Below are 16,580 nucleotides of genomic sequence, written 5' to 3'. Positions count from 1 at the left end.
AAATCAGAATAGATTTTCTTACTTTAGTATCCAAAGTCATGCTCGCTGTGTCTGTCTATCTATCTACCTACCTACCTACCTACCTACCTATGTATCTATCTATCCATCTATCTATCCATCACCTTTTAAAGCAAGGAAAAGAGGTTAACTAGTCCCCATTCAACTTTAATTTATACACAGAAAAAGAAATGCCTGGTTCTAATAAATGAATTTTATGAATGAACTATATTCCTTAGCCAAGTTCTTATTTTATATATATATATATATATATATATATATATATATATATATATTATCCCATAATGATCATTTTAAAAAGTTGAAAGGAATTATTGGGGTATCCCTTAGCATTAGTCTCATGTTTAAAAGAATTATACAATTCAAAAAATGGCTTGAAAAAACATTCTGGGGACTTATACTGTGCCAAGCACCAAGTACTAGTTGACATCTTTAAAATGTAACACAAACCTGAAAATGGGGGCCTCCTCCCTCACAAATCCACATCGTACACCCAATGGCAAAGTAAAATTCCATCACTCAGTACTGGCTTCAGTCGTTTCAGCTATTCTGTTGATTTCCACTTTTTGCCTCCTGGTCCTTGGCTACAATTTGTGGGACTTCTGCTTAGCTTTGGCCTTTATAGTAATCAAACTTGCTTCACCTTGATAGAAGTGATAATTTTTGACTTTGAACTTGTTTAAATTCTGTGTCTCCAATTCCTTATGTGTAAAATGGTGATGAGAAAAATTTCTTATGATTGTTAGAAATATTAAATGAAACAGCATATGTATGTTACCCCCAGAAGAGGAGCAATGAGCACTTGTGTCCTCTCCCTAAACTCCTTGAAATTCCATTGTAGGCCTCACCCTCAGAATCAAGTTCAAAGTTCCCTTCTGTTCCGTTGTAAACTCCATCCAATGCCCTTTGCTTAATACCAGGTACATGAATTTTTCAAGTAGATGTAGACAGTAAGGATCTTGCATTGACCAGTACTAAACATAATAAAAAATATCTTATGCTATGATTCCAGATATTACTTAACTCAAATATATATTTGGTTTGAGTTTAAACTCTATCAGAGTTTCAAAAACGATGCCTATTATGTACCTGATAGTGAAGGGCAGGAAGGAAATAAGGTGTAGACGGCTTCATAAACCATTTTCTTGATCCTAACTCTCTTTCTACCAACTTCTGAGTTTGTGGATTTTTGGATCATGTGTTGTGGATTTTTGGATCATGTGTTGGGACTGTAGTAAGAGATGGATGGGGAGTGAATCCACTATATATTTAATGTGTGTGTGTGTGTGTGTCTATAGATATAGATATAGATATAGATATCTATATATATATACCTACACACAGATTTTCATCTTTATATGTATGTATTTGGTGAAATGGTAATCACTGTACTTTGTTAACTTGATGACTATTTAAATTGAGAGAAAAGGATCCTTTCTCCATTATTTTGGCACCTGTGTGGTTTTATTTTTATTTTATTATTATTATTTTTTAGAAGAATGTTAACATCAATCTTGTCCTTTTCTTTTTCTAATGCTAAAGATGGTAAACTTTTTTTAAAAGATTTTATTTTATTTATTTGACAGACAGAGATCACAAGTAGGCAGAGAGGCAGGCAGAGAGAGAGGGGGAAGCAGGCTCCCCGCTGAGCAGAGAGCCCCATGTGGGGCTCGATCCCAGGACCCTGGGATCATGACCTGAGCCAAAGGCAGAGGCTTTAACCCACTGAGCCACCCAGGCACCCCAAGTAAACTTTTTTTTGAAGATTTTATTTACTTATTTTGACAGAGAGAGAGAGCACAAGTAGGCAGGGAGGCAGGCAGAGAGTGAGGGGGAAGCAGGCTCCCTGCTGAGCAATCCCAGGGCCCTGGGATCATGACCTGAGCTGAAGGCAGAGGCTTTAACCCACTGAGCCACCCAGGTGACCAAGAGGGTAAACTTCTAATACTGGAGTCCATCTCATTACCAAAAACATGTAAAACCTGCTGCCTATGAAATGGAAGGAAACTTCTCCCCAAATAATACTATTTAACTGTTTTTTCTGTTTCCCAATAATTTTGATACAGTGAGCATTATTTTCTGTAGTTCTTTATTGCATTTGTCACATGGAAGTGTTTTTAGAGAACATAAAAGACTCATACTTATCGAGAAGCTTTCTGACTTAAGCATAAAGCAGTACCTCTAAAGAAGAATGAGTTTTTAATGTGAAAATGTTCCCCCAAATTCAGCAATTTCTTGTGAGATAAGGAAAATTTTATAGTGTTGAAAAGTGTATCGACTTTCTCTTACCATATTGAAATGCTCAGATCACCTTAACCATCCTCCTTCCCTGGTTGGGCCATTGCTAAACAGAAGTTCAGGGGAAGGACAGGTTTTAGGAGGTATGGAAAATTTCCAGGGCACTCATAGACATCCACACATCTTGTAGTATGTACCTGATAATGAAGGACAGAGATCTGAACCAACTAAGCCCTCTTTATAATTATTTTTCCAGACTTGCTTTTGGGACCATGGCTAACTAAATTAGACTGATTTATTTGATTATTATTTCCTAAAATGTAATATAAATACTTGCAGATTCTGTGGAAATGAGTACCTTCAGTAAATCTTGTTTCGTTATATAGGTTCAAATATGATCGTTTCCAGGTATCTCCATTCACAGGACTCTCTTCCCAAAGATAATTAACATGTTAACATCTAAGTTTCTACAATAGTTTTCTTCTCAACAGTAGTTTTTTGCCTAAGGGGTGATAGCTATTCTAGGTAGGAAGAGGTGATGAAAAGGTACTGTTTAAATATGACTTCTGTTTCCTGAAAAATTACTGTACTCTGCCCTTCGTGGTCCCATGCCTTCTAAGTTTTTAATAACTAGATAAATATCAAAGAGCTGTAAGGAAAAAAAAAAAAAAACCCTGAATCTTGATAAATACAAAAAGGACTTCCCAGGTGATAGTAAAGCTATGCATTTGGAAGGACTAAGAAATAACTTAATTAGAAACCGAATCAAGGAACCAGATCAAGAGACCCAGAGCTACCACTTCCTTTTCAAAGTAAGGTATTGGGCTAGATGAACACAGAAACTTGTTGGAATTCTAATTTAAATATGTGGTTATTAGTAGCCCATTCTTACTTTTCCCTTGATATTCTTCTGAGGTCCAACAGTCGGGTGTAAATAACAAAAATGAGACAGTTATCTAGTGTAATGTCCCTAAACTTGTTAGACAAACAAAGAATTCCTGTGATCAGGCTTATTTTATTGAAGCCCAGAGGTGCGCAGTGGCTCGCTCAAGTTCACGTGGCTCGTCACAAAGCAGAGTATCTCAGTAAGGCAGCCACGCGTCTGCAGACCAGGGCTGGTTCTATCAAACCAGATCATTATTCATTTATTGTATAGATTAAATTATAGCTCCTATATACAATGTTTGTATTCTTTTTTTCCTATGTTATTTCCTACATCCATAGCTTGTTGTATGCTAGGACTCTAGTAGACGCTTAATAAAGATTAATTAATTTGTATGCTGGCACTCAGATTTCCTACTGTGCACATTTTTGGGTCAGCTAGAGGATGTACCCAAAAAGAGAAGCAGTCTTACGAACTGTTCTAGAAACTTCTTCCAAATTTGAGAGCAGAGGATATTACACGGGAAGTAGTCTCTGACTTGTGTAATCCAGGCAGCTCCCAGCTGACTTTGCAAGTGTCTTCTAGAAGAGTGACCCCAACATATGGGTAAATGAGCAAACAGCAGTCTTGGCTCCCCCATACCGAAGTGGGGGAAAGATGACCATGGAGTTGTAACTTCCTGGTGCCATGGAAAATAGAGTCTGTGTGATGCATTATTCCAAGACAGAATTGCAAACACCAAAATCTACTTGAGAGAAAGCAAAAGGAGCCAGAAACCTGTATTAGAACTTGAGTAGGTGATTTGTATTTATATAGTGGGATAAGACTGTTACATAAAAGGCTTTGTTAGACATGCTAAATTACACTGTTCAAATGTGTCTTAATCCTCTAAGCAAGTGCTTTTCCCTTCCCCACATTACCTTATGCAATCTTCTCTCCTGTGAATAACCATCACATTTTATTTGTACTTCTCACATGACACACATTAACCTTTTCCTCCAGATGCTTGGGTTTTTTTTTTTTTTTTTAAGATTTTATTTATTGGGGCACGTGGATGGCTCAGTTGTTACGTGTCTGCCTTCGGCTCAGGTCCTTGGGAGGGAGCCCCGCTTCAGGCTCCCTGCTTGGAGGGAAGCCTGCTTCTCCCTCTCCCACTCCCCCTGCTTGTGTTCCTGCTCTCGCTGTGTCTCTCCCTGTCAAATAAATAAATAAAATCTTTAAAAAAAAAAAAAAAAGAAAGATTTTATTTATTTGAGAGAGAGAGTGAGTAAGAGAGCAGGAGTGGGGAGGGGCAGAGGAAGAGGGAGAACCAGACTCCCAAATTACAGGTGGAATCCAGAATCCTGAGATCATAGCCGGAGCCGGAGGAGATCATAACCTGAGATTATAACACTTAACTGACAGAGCCACCCGTGTGCCCCCCTCCAACTGTTCATTTCAGATATATTTATTGACATATTAAATACCAGGTTTGAGATGTGTAAAATCACTCTGGAGCCCCCCAAACTCATCCTTTTAGTGGAGAGAGCAGGCACAGGAACAGACTACTGTTAAGTTTGGTTTTTAATCAATTATACTAAGCAATGAACATCGCAAAGTAGACAAAATAGCTTATTCTCCTTTCTATCTCCCACAGATTAGGTGCTCAGTAAATGTGTGTTGAATGAATAAATAAATATTTTATAAGTCTTCTAGGAGAATATATTCTATTTCATTCATTCATTCATTCATTCATTCAATTGCCTGCTCAGTGGCCTTCTTTAAAATTATGCTTAACCTTATTTTAAGTATTGGTCCAGTGTTTGTTTAATTTTAATTTCTATTACTGAAAAAATAATAAATTTTATAATTATAATGATATAAGAATAACCAACATCAACATGGCAATTTTTCCACCAGTTATTTTTTCAATCAATTCATTTATATAAATGAATTCTTTTCAAATTGTCTTTTTAGTTAGTTTTAGTTCCAAGAAAGCATTAAAATAATTCACTGAAATGAGACTTGTTTTCATAGGTTCATTGATTGATTCTAGTTCATAATTCTTTTGGTTTTATTACTGCCATTGAGTTACTACAATGTTAACTGATCTTTGTGACCTTACAGATTATCTTTTTGGAGTATGTTTTAAGTCATAAAGAGTAGTCCCTTTTATATAGAAGAGAATGGATATACAGCTTTGGGGTTTTAATAATCTCAGCATTTAAAGCTAATTATTTTGTTTTACCATGAAAATAAATTTCCTCATTTTTATCCAGTCCCTGGGTATCCTTCTTGTCAAGTGGCTGGGAAAAATTCACCGTACAAAAGCTGGGTACTTCTGGTCTGCTTGGAAGAAATAGGTTTGATTATAAAAACCTGTATTCTAAACATATTTTTAAATTATAGAATTTCTTCTAATTATAGGAATAATATATGTTCATTGTAGAAAACTTGGAAAATGCAGAGTATTTAAAGAGAGGGAAAAAGCCACTTAGAGTGGTGTTTGTTCTTTTTATACAAATTTGCATACTGATTTTTCACTTAACAGTGTATTGTGAGCATTAAAAAGTTATTTCTAAAGCCTAAAATTGGTAAATCTTTAGTAATTAAGTGAAGAGTCAGAAGAGTTTGAAACTCAGAAAAACTGTCAATGCAAAACACATGAAACTATCTGAGGTTTCATTTCAGGGAGTTCATTATAGGCTTTCTTTAACATAAACCAAGATATTAATTTGAAAACATCTCTGTATCTCCTGTTGAAAAAATTATATGAAACAGACATCAAGTGAACAGGCTTTTTCTATTTGAATACTTGTTTAAGAGGTCACAAGAAAAGAACAGTTTTCTAATTCAGAAGAACAGAAGAACAAAGGGAAATGATTATACTTCATGCAAAGTCTATCATGTTATTTTCCAACTTCCTTTTCATTAGTGGGATAAAGAGTACACAATTCAGACAGTTAGGTGACCTGGATTTAGTTAGTTTCCGTAAGACTAAGATTCTCCTGTGTGAAAGAAAAGGGATACCATTGGAAAAAAATTAAATTCCCGAATAGTGAAATATATATGGGGAAGAAGATGTATGTGTGTCAATGAGGTATATATATTCATGTATTTGAGTAAATATGTATATGAGTAAATAATATATAAATAAGAAAAATAAAAAATATCTTTTTACATTCATATATATATGAAAGGGGAGATATGAAAATATATGTATGTATGTATGTTGTATATATATATACACATACACACACACACACGTTTCATATATATATGAAAGAGAATAAGCCTATAAATATGAGTGTTTATCTGATACTCATCCTCTATTGGAGAAGCATATTTAATATATAAATCAAAACCCTGGATTTGATTGGTCTTAATGTGGCTGTCATTCCTAGATAACTAGCAATTATGCTGGCTTCTAAAAATCTTGTGAGAAAGGACATTGGATTAAAAGTCAGAATACTTGATTCTCATCCTTGCTCTATTATTGAATTATCTTTCTCTGGGTAAGCCACTTAGCTTCTCTGGTTTTCTCATTTTTTAAATAGGCTGGTAGACTAGATGTCCAATAAGTTTCACCCCAGCTCATAAAATATGGTTGTAGAACTATTCCAATTCAATAATTCATTGATGCTATTTTCTAAAAATTATTCTATCATCCTAATAGTCAAGCAAAGTGTCAGAAAGTGAGGTATATTTAATTTAACACTTCTAACAAAATTTTTACATTATTTAAGGAAGGTGAGTGAAATGAACGAAAGGATAAGGTCACATTATATATGAAAGATGGTATATATGTAGTAAAATATACATATGAAAAATATTTAATTTATATTCATATATAATTGTCATTTTATTGGCAAGAAATTTTAAGTAAACTAAACACAATAATTTTCTCTCCTCTCATTCTCAATCCCTAATTCTGTTTTTCACATCATTACCAGATCAAGTCCCCATTCATTCATTCATTTTGTATTATTACTTCTAACTAATCATTTTATATCATTACTTCTAATACATTTTGTATCATTACTTCTAATTAATATAGAGTACCAACTGTCAAGAATATTATAGGTACTAAGGATACTGCATGGGACCTATATGGAAGGTTATGGTTTCTGCCTTCCTTCAGTTTAGAGTCTATGGGGAAAGAAGATGTTTAACCAATGACACAAAAATATAAATCTGAAGTTGTGGTGAAAGCCAATAAGGTAAAAAATGGGAACCTAATTTGGACTTGGGAGTCAGGAAAGAGCTGTCTGAAAAAACGACATTTAGGATGAAGCCCCAGGGGTGAGTAGGAATTAACCGGTTTAGGAGAATGAGAATAAGCATTCCAGGCTGAGAGAGCAGCACACATAAAAACACGGAGGAAAAAAAGTGCTCTGGAGATTGGTAATCTAAAAGTCATCACCTTGTGAGTATGAAGAGAGTCTAGAGCATAGGTGTTATAGACCCCATCAAGTATTTGGGATTTTATTTAAAGAAAACTGGGAAATTTTACAGTAATTTAAGCAAGATAGTAATATCATAAGATTTACATCTTTCAAAGAGAACTCTAGCATATATTGTGAATCAACCGAAGAAAGGCAAAAGTAAAAAGAAAACCATTTAGAGATTTCGCAGTAGTTTTAATGAGAGAAGTTTTTTTTTTTTTTTTTAAGATTTTATTTATTTATTTGACAGGCAGCACAAGTCAGCAGAGAGGCAGGCAGAGAGGGACGAGGAAGCAGGCTCCCTGCTGAGCAGAGAGCCGGATGCAGGGCTCTATCTCAGGATCCTGGGATCATGACCCGAGCCGAAGGCAGAGGCTTTAACCCACTGAGCCACCCAGGTGCTCCTCAATGAGAAGATTAAAATAGGGTGGTAATAAGGGAAATGGTGAAAAAGAAACAAGTTCAAGGTGTATTCTGGAGGACAAACCAAACTCAGTAATGGGACTAGACCAAATTTAGTAATGGAGAGGTATGTGGCAAAGGTGATAATCTGATTTATAGAATGTGCATGAGGGTAGATGAAGATGGCATTCACTAAGTGGAAGAAGCCCAGAAGAGAATCATGTTTGCGGGTATAGAGGTCAGTCTTGATAGTGCCCAGAAGTCGTTTTAGGTAGACAGTGGCATATTTGAGTCTGAAGCTCTGATGAAAACCTTGGAGAAATAAATTGGGCATCCATCAGCATGTAAGTGGCATTAAATGGAGTCTGTGCGTGTGTGTGTGCTGCGCGCACGAGCGCGCGTACGCGTATGTGTAAGTGAGTAAAGAATGATGGTAATATTAGATGAGGGCCCAGAGTTAGTTATAAAGGAATTGAAGCATTTGGTCTTGAGAGAAAAGGAGTTATCAGCATATAGGAGTTAGAGAAAGAATGGCCAGAAAGGGTGAAAGGAAAACCAGAGAAGCCAAGAAAATAAAGTGCTTCCTGCAGACCATCATGGTCAATCTTGCTGCATATCAAGCAGTAATGGAGTTTGAAATGGTTCATTGGAAAACAAAAGCAGTCTGAATGGAATAGTAGAAGCAAAAGCTGATTGACAGATGTGTGAACCGAGTTGAAAGGCTGAGAATTAGAGGAATTAAGGGAAGCACACACAATGAACTTTCTGAGAAGTATGCCCGGGAAAGGGAGAAGAAAGAGTGGTAAATAAAATATGGTGAATTAAAGATAGATAAGATCAGCGCATATTTGAATGTTTTGGGAGAAAGTCCTTTAAAAAGTAAGATGATCAAAATTCAATAAAAAGGCAAGAAGAATCAAATGGAAACCAAGTATGTCACTCCCTGATTAGAACAAATACATGTTCCTCAACCTGTTCTACAAAAGCGTCCTTGGAGGCCTCTCTTCAGGTTTCTGGCTGATTTTCCACCTTCTTCCCTCTGTTCTCTTCCTTGGGCATGCTGAGAATTCTTCCAGGACCTTCAGCTTTAGAACCTCTGCCCAAGACAGAGCCTCACAGGAGTTCTCTTCCCCCTGCTTTTCGATGAGCTCAACCTTCTCTGTCCTTCAGATCTTAGGGCCGGAAATAGCCTCTCTGGCCATGCACTGAATTCAAAGCAAACACCGTATCTTTACATCCGGTTCCTTATAATTCAGGCCTGGGCTTCTGTATCCTTAGAGAAACCACCCCTCATCACTCAATGTAAATTAGTAACCTCCCCCATCCACACTCAGTCATGCTGCTAATTGTTAGAGTAGCAGATGTCAGATTTTCTTGCTTCTGTATGTGATTATATGTTTATGGTATGCGACTTCCCTCTGGAATGTAGACCGTATGAAAGCAGGGGTCTCATTTTACTTGTTCAATGCCATAGCCTCAGAATGTGTGATAGTTAAAAAAAGAAAGAAAGAAAGAAAAAGAACTGTGATAGTGCCTGACATACAGTGGGGTGTTCAATAAAAGTTTGTTGATTGGTTGAACGGTGAGTTCAATTTATGAGTCAGTCTTCTTAGAAAACATCTAGAAATTTGGCTATTGTGGACATTGCTGCTATAAACATTCGGGTGCAAATATATGTTTATAAAAAATAAAAAATTAAATAAAAAAAAAGAAAACATCTAGAAATTAAAAGGTACATTATTATAAGTTTTAATCAAATTCAGCACAAATACACAGGTAACACATTAGGAGACTCTGGTGAATAACATTATAATTTTGAAAATATTCTAAAGGATTTATTTTTATCTTTTAAAGGGTTCCTTTTTAATTAGATCATCTTAATGATTCTATTGTGTCTTATTATAATATTTACTTTAACTTTCATCCCTCAGGTATGTACTACCTTAATAGCAAGAGAAGGTTTTTAGGAAATACTTTGCTATTAGAAAGTAGTATGCCTAGGGCACCCGGGTAGCTCAGTTGGTTAAGCATCGCCTTCAGCTCAGCTCATGATCCCAGGGTCCTGCGATCCAGCCCCACAACGGGCTCCCCGCTCAGTGGGGAGCCTGCTTCTCCCTCTCTAGCTCCCCCATGCTTGTGTTCCCTCTCTTGCTATCTCTATCAAATAAATAAATAATAACTTTTAAAATAATAATAAAAGAAAAAAAATAAAATAGTCCAGCGTAAAACTTTTACTATGGATAAGCCATTTGGTGGATAAAACATATGTACGAACTCAAGAGTGTATTTACATTCAGCAAAGACTTAACAAGCCAGGTACTATCCTAGATATATGGTATTCAAAAGTGAATAAAACGCAATAGATTGATCTCTATTAACTCAAAGATCTGTGAGTGATTAAAGATACAAAAGTTAATGAGTCTCTGCTTTGAAAAGACTGTAATACAGTTTGAACAAAATAATGAGAGGTCAGTTTGTTTTAACACCTCTGGGCCATGAGCTCTCACTTATATGAATTTAGACATTATACAAAAGCTTTCATTCCTCCTAGGGGCACATCATTAATATGAAATTCAGTTATCCTGGTCTGTAGCACATTTCTCCGTATCAAGTGAGAGTCATTTTCACAAAGAAGGCAGAAGGAGAAGGCAATTTCTGATTTTAGTGTTTCAACGGAGCAATTAAGCATCGGCTGTGATAGGAGGAGGTTGCCATACGAAAGAAGTACAACAAAGAAAATTATCGTGCTCAATGGTTGTGCCATGTCAGCTTATTATTTCTGGAAGGGCCTCAAGGTGAGAAAATGACTCGTCTTGAGTTACAGAGCCTGGGAAACCAAGTAAGTCAGAAAATACTGAAAAGGAATACAGAAGAAAATAATACAAAAATAAATAGCCATAGAAATTGTATGACATAGCTGAGTATGACATTTGGAGAGAGAGGGAAGATTTTTGCATATCTAAGAAAATCTCATCACCAGCCTCCCTGGAAGATGAAAATGATTTCAATATTTTCCCATTTATTTAAGGCAAACAGGTCTGGCTTGCTCTGACAAAACGTCACATTTCCTATTTAGGTGCTTTTATGCAGAGACACAACATCAAGTTTATACTGGTTGCTCAAAGTTATTCTTCAAGACCAAGAATCAGTGCTGAAAATAATGATTGGAAATGTTTGTGTGCCCAAGATCCCCTCTCGCAAACATTTCTTTGGGCTTAGTTTCTCTCAAAGGATTGGAGAGCACTATTATCAGTGTATCTCATTCAAACAGTAATGAGGAAGCATGTCATTCACCTTTTGAAAATTACGGTATTTATTCGGATGTCATTTCTCAGCTCTTCAATGAAAAAAATGAGGCAAAACCATAAGAAGAAATAGGTCGGCGTCCAGAGATTTCTGGATGAAAAGTATTCCTCTATGTATTACCTGATATCTAGTCAACAGCACAGGATACAACTATTTTACCAATTAGTATTCAACTTAACACATAAAGTATTAATTTCCACAATATTTTGAAATTGTTAAGAGTAAGCTATCCTAAATAGAGTAAGTCAAAGCAGTGTGAGTACAAATTTGCCAACTTAAGCTAGTGGGAAGTGTTTCTGTATCTTTCAGAGAAATCTGAGTCATTAAGCAGTATTAATTCTTCTATCCATTCTTTTTGCTATAATAAACCAGTGACACTTAGGTACTAAAACATAATATAGAATGCCCTGGATGTTTTTTTTGGTTTTTTTTTTTTGTTGTTTTGTTTTTTTCTCAGTGTCTATCTTCTAAAATGCAAAAGGCTAGAATAAAGAAAAGGATTTTATTTGAAAACATTTCATACTTGAAATAAAATGCTGTTTTATTGGAAATTTCCACAAGGAAAAATGAAAATCTCTGACTTTTGCTTCTTTGCCTCCCTCAGTCTGTTCCCACACTGTCAAGAAGCAACTTTAAACCTCTCGTTCCTTCTTTGTTACCCTGCAAAGACCTTGTTCCTTTCCACTATTTCACATTGAGCATGGGCGACTCATTTTTAGATGGCTCCAGATTCAATCCATTTTGCAGCATGCTGAAGTTAAAAAAAAAAAAAAAAAAAAGGTAAAGCAACACCCTGCTTTAGTATGACTGGTCAGTTGTAATATATTTTACAAGTTTGAGACCAAAAAATGGTCTGCTTTCAAATTATTGCTTAAAATTGTCCCAGGCTACAGGCTTTAAGGTCACATTATGAATTTTCCCACATTTATGATCTTGACACATTTTATATTTAATCTTTTGTGAAGAAGAATTTGTCTTTACCTTGAGCTGTGTTTGTGCTAGGCCGTAAAATCAGGCGGTGACCTAATGGAATCAACGGGGACGTTCAAGAGACTACAGAAACGAGTCTGGGCCAAGAAAGCCAGGGCCCCCAGTCTGAAGGAGATGAAACCTGCCTTCGTAAATCTCCGTAAGTAAGCAGTCAGAATGCTGCTAGATATTCTTCGAGAAAGAACTGGGGTAGTGCATAGGAAATGAAGGCCATTTTGATAAGGCCGTAGAATAATCATTAAAAGTTGAGGGGTTTTAAATTACCAACTTCTGGGGCGCCTGGGTGGCTCAGTGGGTTAAGCCGCTGCCTTCGGCTCAGATCATGATCTCAGGGTCCTGGGATGGAATCCCACATCGGGCTCTCTGCTCAGCAGGGAGCCTGCTTCCCTCTCTCTCTCTCTGCCTGCCTCTCCATCTGCTTGTGATTTCTCTCTCTGTCAAATAAATAAATAAAATCTTTAAAAAAAAAAATTACCAACTTATTTGTGAAACAGATATATCCTTACCCTACTTCTGAATTTTCCTTTATATACCTCGTATCTCCTTCCCTTCAAGACCAGACTCTGGGACAGAGTGGGAGAAAGAGATAGTCAGGGTCAGCACCGTCCACTGTCCCCATTCTTTGGCCAAAGGAAATGGTATCTTTCAATTTTGACTTGAGCGTGGCAAAATGGCATGTCATACAACTCAGATGTTCATTTATTTTTTTGTAATTGTGTTATGTTAGTCATCATACAATACATCATTAGTTTGTTTTTGTTTGGTTGGTTTTTTAAAGACTTATTTATTTATTTATTTGACAGAGAAATCACAAGTAGGCAGAGAGGCAGGCAGGGGGGCGGGGGGAAGCAGACTCCCTGCTGAGCAGAGAGCCCAATGCTGGGATCATGACATGAGCCGAAGGCAGAGGCTTAACCCACTGAGCCACCCAGGCGCCCTATCATTAGTTTTTGATGTAGTGTTCCATGATTCATTATTTACGTATGACACTCAGTGCTCCATGCAATGTGTGCCCTCCTTAATACCTACCACCAGGTTGTGACAAACACTGTATGCATAAATCTCTTTATACATTGATATTAGAAAAAAATTAGAATGCCAATAGGATTTCAGCCCATGTCCACTGAGATTTCATTTTCTTATGAAAGGAGAATATTTCATTTACTTCCTTATGATGCTCTCTATACACATTACCTCAAAAAATTAAAAAATTAAAAAATATGTAAGAATATAAGCACACCATATTATGTTAATATATATAGGGATTTTTTTAAATTTGTATTTTTCTTAAATATCTTTCAGTATACTATTTGTATGTGATTTTCGGTCATTGTAGTCAAATTGAATTTAATCATTATATACAGCTTCAAAATCTTTGAGGTAAACCTGTCTTTACAAAACAAATCATTTACTATACAAAAGATTACTCTTTAAAGAATTGCAATTGTAGGGGTGCCTGGGTGGCTCAGTGGGTTAAGCCTCTGCCTTCAGCTCAGGTCATGATCTCAGGGTCTTGGGATCAAGTCCCACATCAGGATCTCTACTCAGCGGGGAGCCTTCTTCCCCTCTCTCTCTGCCTGCTTCTCTGCCAACTTGTGATCTCTCTCTGTGTCAAATAAATAAATAAAATATTTTAAAAAATTTATTAAAAAAAAGTTGCAATTGTAAATTATTTTGTGAAATTAAATGATTTCCTGTTTTATCCTGTGGTGTTCGTTTCTACTATATAAAAGGAAATATAATAGGCATAATTTCTACCTGTGCAAAATCATTTGACTTACTTCTTATTTTTCTTTGTCATTCAGAAGATGAAGATGAAACATTGATTTCCTGTATGAAATTAGCCAGATACCAAGAAAAGAAAATTAGTAACGTTAGCACAAGAGGAAAGGAAGAAATGGAGATTGGATGGGATTCTATTTCTGCATCACGGGCTAGATCCAGCGCTTCAACTGGATGCAATTCAGCAGAAATGTTATCCCCCAACGAAGGTGAAGTTCAGATGTGGAACAGCTGGAAGCCGTTTCCAGAAAACCCTCTCTGGACATGTGTTGATTTCCCAATTGCCCAAATTGGACCCTGGAACAACTGTTTCCGCTGCCCTCACCACCCACAACTGAAGTCTTCTTATACAGATATGGATCTCCCACACTCTTGGGTAAGTTTGTAAATGAAAAGAAATGTATCGCCTCATCTGAATGTTTTTACCAGCAGGAAGGAAACAGATAATGAATATGCTAGTCAGTCAAATTTATCAGTGTCAAAAAAGTTTCTAGAACTAGAGTTGTCTTTCCAAAAAGCAATGCAGCTCTTGTGACTTTTGCTATCATGTTACGTGTGTATCTATGTGTGTGTATGTGTGTGTGTGTGTGTGTGTGTGTGTGTGTGCACCTTGTGTTCAAATAATCTACTGCACAATATTTTTTAGAGAATTTTTTTTTTTTTTTTTTAGTTGAAGGCTGTTCATTCAGATCAAGATGTGGATTGAATTCTGTAAATCATTGCTGAGGTCACCAAGTCTCACTGACCAATAGTAGCTAAGTTAAATGAGCATTTTCTATGGGCCTGCCATTCCTCAAAGCACTTTATCATTTTATTTCAATCTCAAAACAACCCTGTAAGGTAGGGAAAGTTATTCTAATACGGATTCCCCCATTTTACAGTTGACAAAAATGAGGCACAAAAAAGTTAGCAACAGGTTCAATGTCACAGAGCTAACAAAAAGTGGAGCCAAGATCTAGAACCTAGACAGTCATATGCTAAGGATCCTGCTTTTTGCTAATATATTATAGTGTTTCCCATATCCGAAACTAGGCCCTAAAGCCATATGACTCGAGAGAAAGAGTATAGACTCCAGAGTTACAAAAAATTGGGTTTGGATTCAAACTCTGCTACTTGTTTGGCTTGGGCAAATTAATTAAAAGCTTTTATCCTAATTTTTTCAATTGTAAAATGGAAATAGTAATATTAAATTCATGAGGTAGTTGAGAAACCAAAACTAGGTAACACGAATATCCTAGGACTTAAGAGTACTTTTTTTTTTCACCTCGATTATAAGTTACTTAAGGCATGTATTTTGTACCTTTATTTCTCTACAGTTCATGGTCATTTGTGCTTGTAGTGACTGTATGGAACAACTTTGTGTTTCTAGGATCCCTACTCTATGCCATTTTGCTCTGAGAATCCATCTCGTACTAGACAGAGGCTGTATTTCATGGTGCATTAGAGCTCTCTGAAGAGGCTTGGAGTCCTTTTCACCTTTTAAGACTTGTATATTAAGTTAGGTCTTTGCAGACTAGAGCTAAAGTAATCTGTGTTCAAAGTACCACATTAAATATTACAGGTGTCTAGTAGCAGACTTGGAACTGATAAAACTGTCCAACATTAGTTATTTTTAGGAAGGTCTGTGCCACTTCCTTAGTCTTCATCTTCTCTTTTGGGGCCACTGGGTTTTGCTGACGTCTTCTTGGAGGACTTTCTTAGAGAGCACCTGGTAATATAATTAGGAACCACTTCTGAAGACTCCCCTTGACAGCTTCAGTGTCAGGATCAAGAATAATGACTAGTTGGCAAGCAGCAAAGCTGTTGTATAAGTATCTAAATTCACATATTTAGAGCTTCTTTCAAGAGTAAATCTGGAATCCTTAATTTGGCAGTTCTGTATTTTAGCACTCTGACCTCAATCTAACCGTTCAGCGCTGTCTATAACTTTTTGTGGATTTCCTGGGCTGGGCTGCTGAACTGAATTATCTGCTTATTCCTAATGACTGTCTTGTACTCTCCTGCCTCTCTGTCTTGGTGTTTATGTATTGGCCTCTGCCTAGCATGTTATTCTTGCTTTTAACCATGACCCTAGCCCTTAAGACTTGGATTACTTTGTTGTCCTTTAGGAAATACTTTCTGGGTCATGCCAGATAGAAGTAATTGCACCTTCCTTTGAGCTTCTAGAGAACTTAAGGGCATTTTCTTTCATTATATATTTATCAAATACATATTGGCATCATTGTAGGCCAGTTTGCAATATTAGCACTGGGGATACAGAGTCAAAGAATACATACACTGCCCCCATCTTCACGTAACTTACCATACTCTACCTTATGGTAGGATGACTTCGGCATTTGTTTATTTGCTATAAGTATTTTATCTTTGTATCCTCCATAGTCCCTAGAATGTGATGGGTCTTAGATTAATATTTGAGTGGCACCTGCTGACTAAATGAATGAAGTTTGAGAAACCAATGGATTTTGTTTCCATAGATCTACATATTTGTGCTTATTTTTCTGTTTTTATTTCAATCCAATTATCCATAAACTCAGTTA

General features: G+C 36.4%; 1 protein-coding gene and 1 long non-coding RNA gene across 6 annotated transcripts in view; one reads left to right on the top strand and one right to left on the bottom strand.

Moving 5' to 3' along the window:
• LOC131825258 (uncharacterized) overlaps window positions 1-16,580 on the bottom strand; it is a 219,165-nt gene that overhangs the window by 20,738 nt on the left and 181,847 nt on the right. The gene's annotated exons all lie outside the window — the stretch shown is intronic.
• The window catches only part of SAMSN1 (SAM domain, SH3 domain and nuclear localization signals 1), a 119,764-nt gene that overhangs the window by 19,472 nt on the left and 83,712 nt on the right, over window positions 1-16,580 (top strand). The window contains exon 3 of the mRNA XM_059164483.1: window positions 14,067-14,419. Coding sequence (XP_059020466.1) covers window positions 14,067-14,419 — 353 coding nt within the window. The remainder of the gene's footprint in view (window positions 1-14,066; window positions 14,420-16,580) is intronic.

This window comes from Mustela lutreola, chromosome 2, assembly GCF_030435805.1.
Source record: "Mustela lutreola isolate mMusLut2 chromosome 2, mMusLut2.pri, whole genome shotgun sequence".
Taxonomy (NCBI): Eukaryota; Metazoa; Chordata; class Mammalia; order Carnivora; family Mustelidae; genus Mustela; species Mustela lutreola.
Note: the sequence above shows the minus strand (reverse complement) of the source record. Positions and strands in the feature narration are given on the sequence as shown.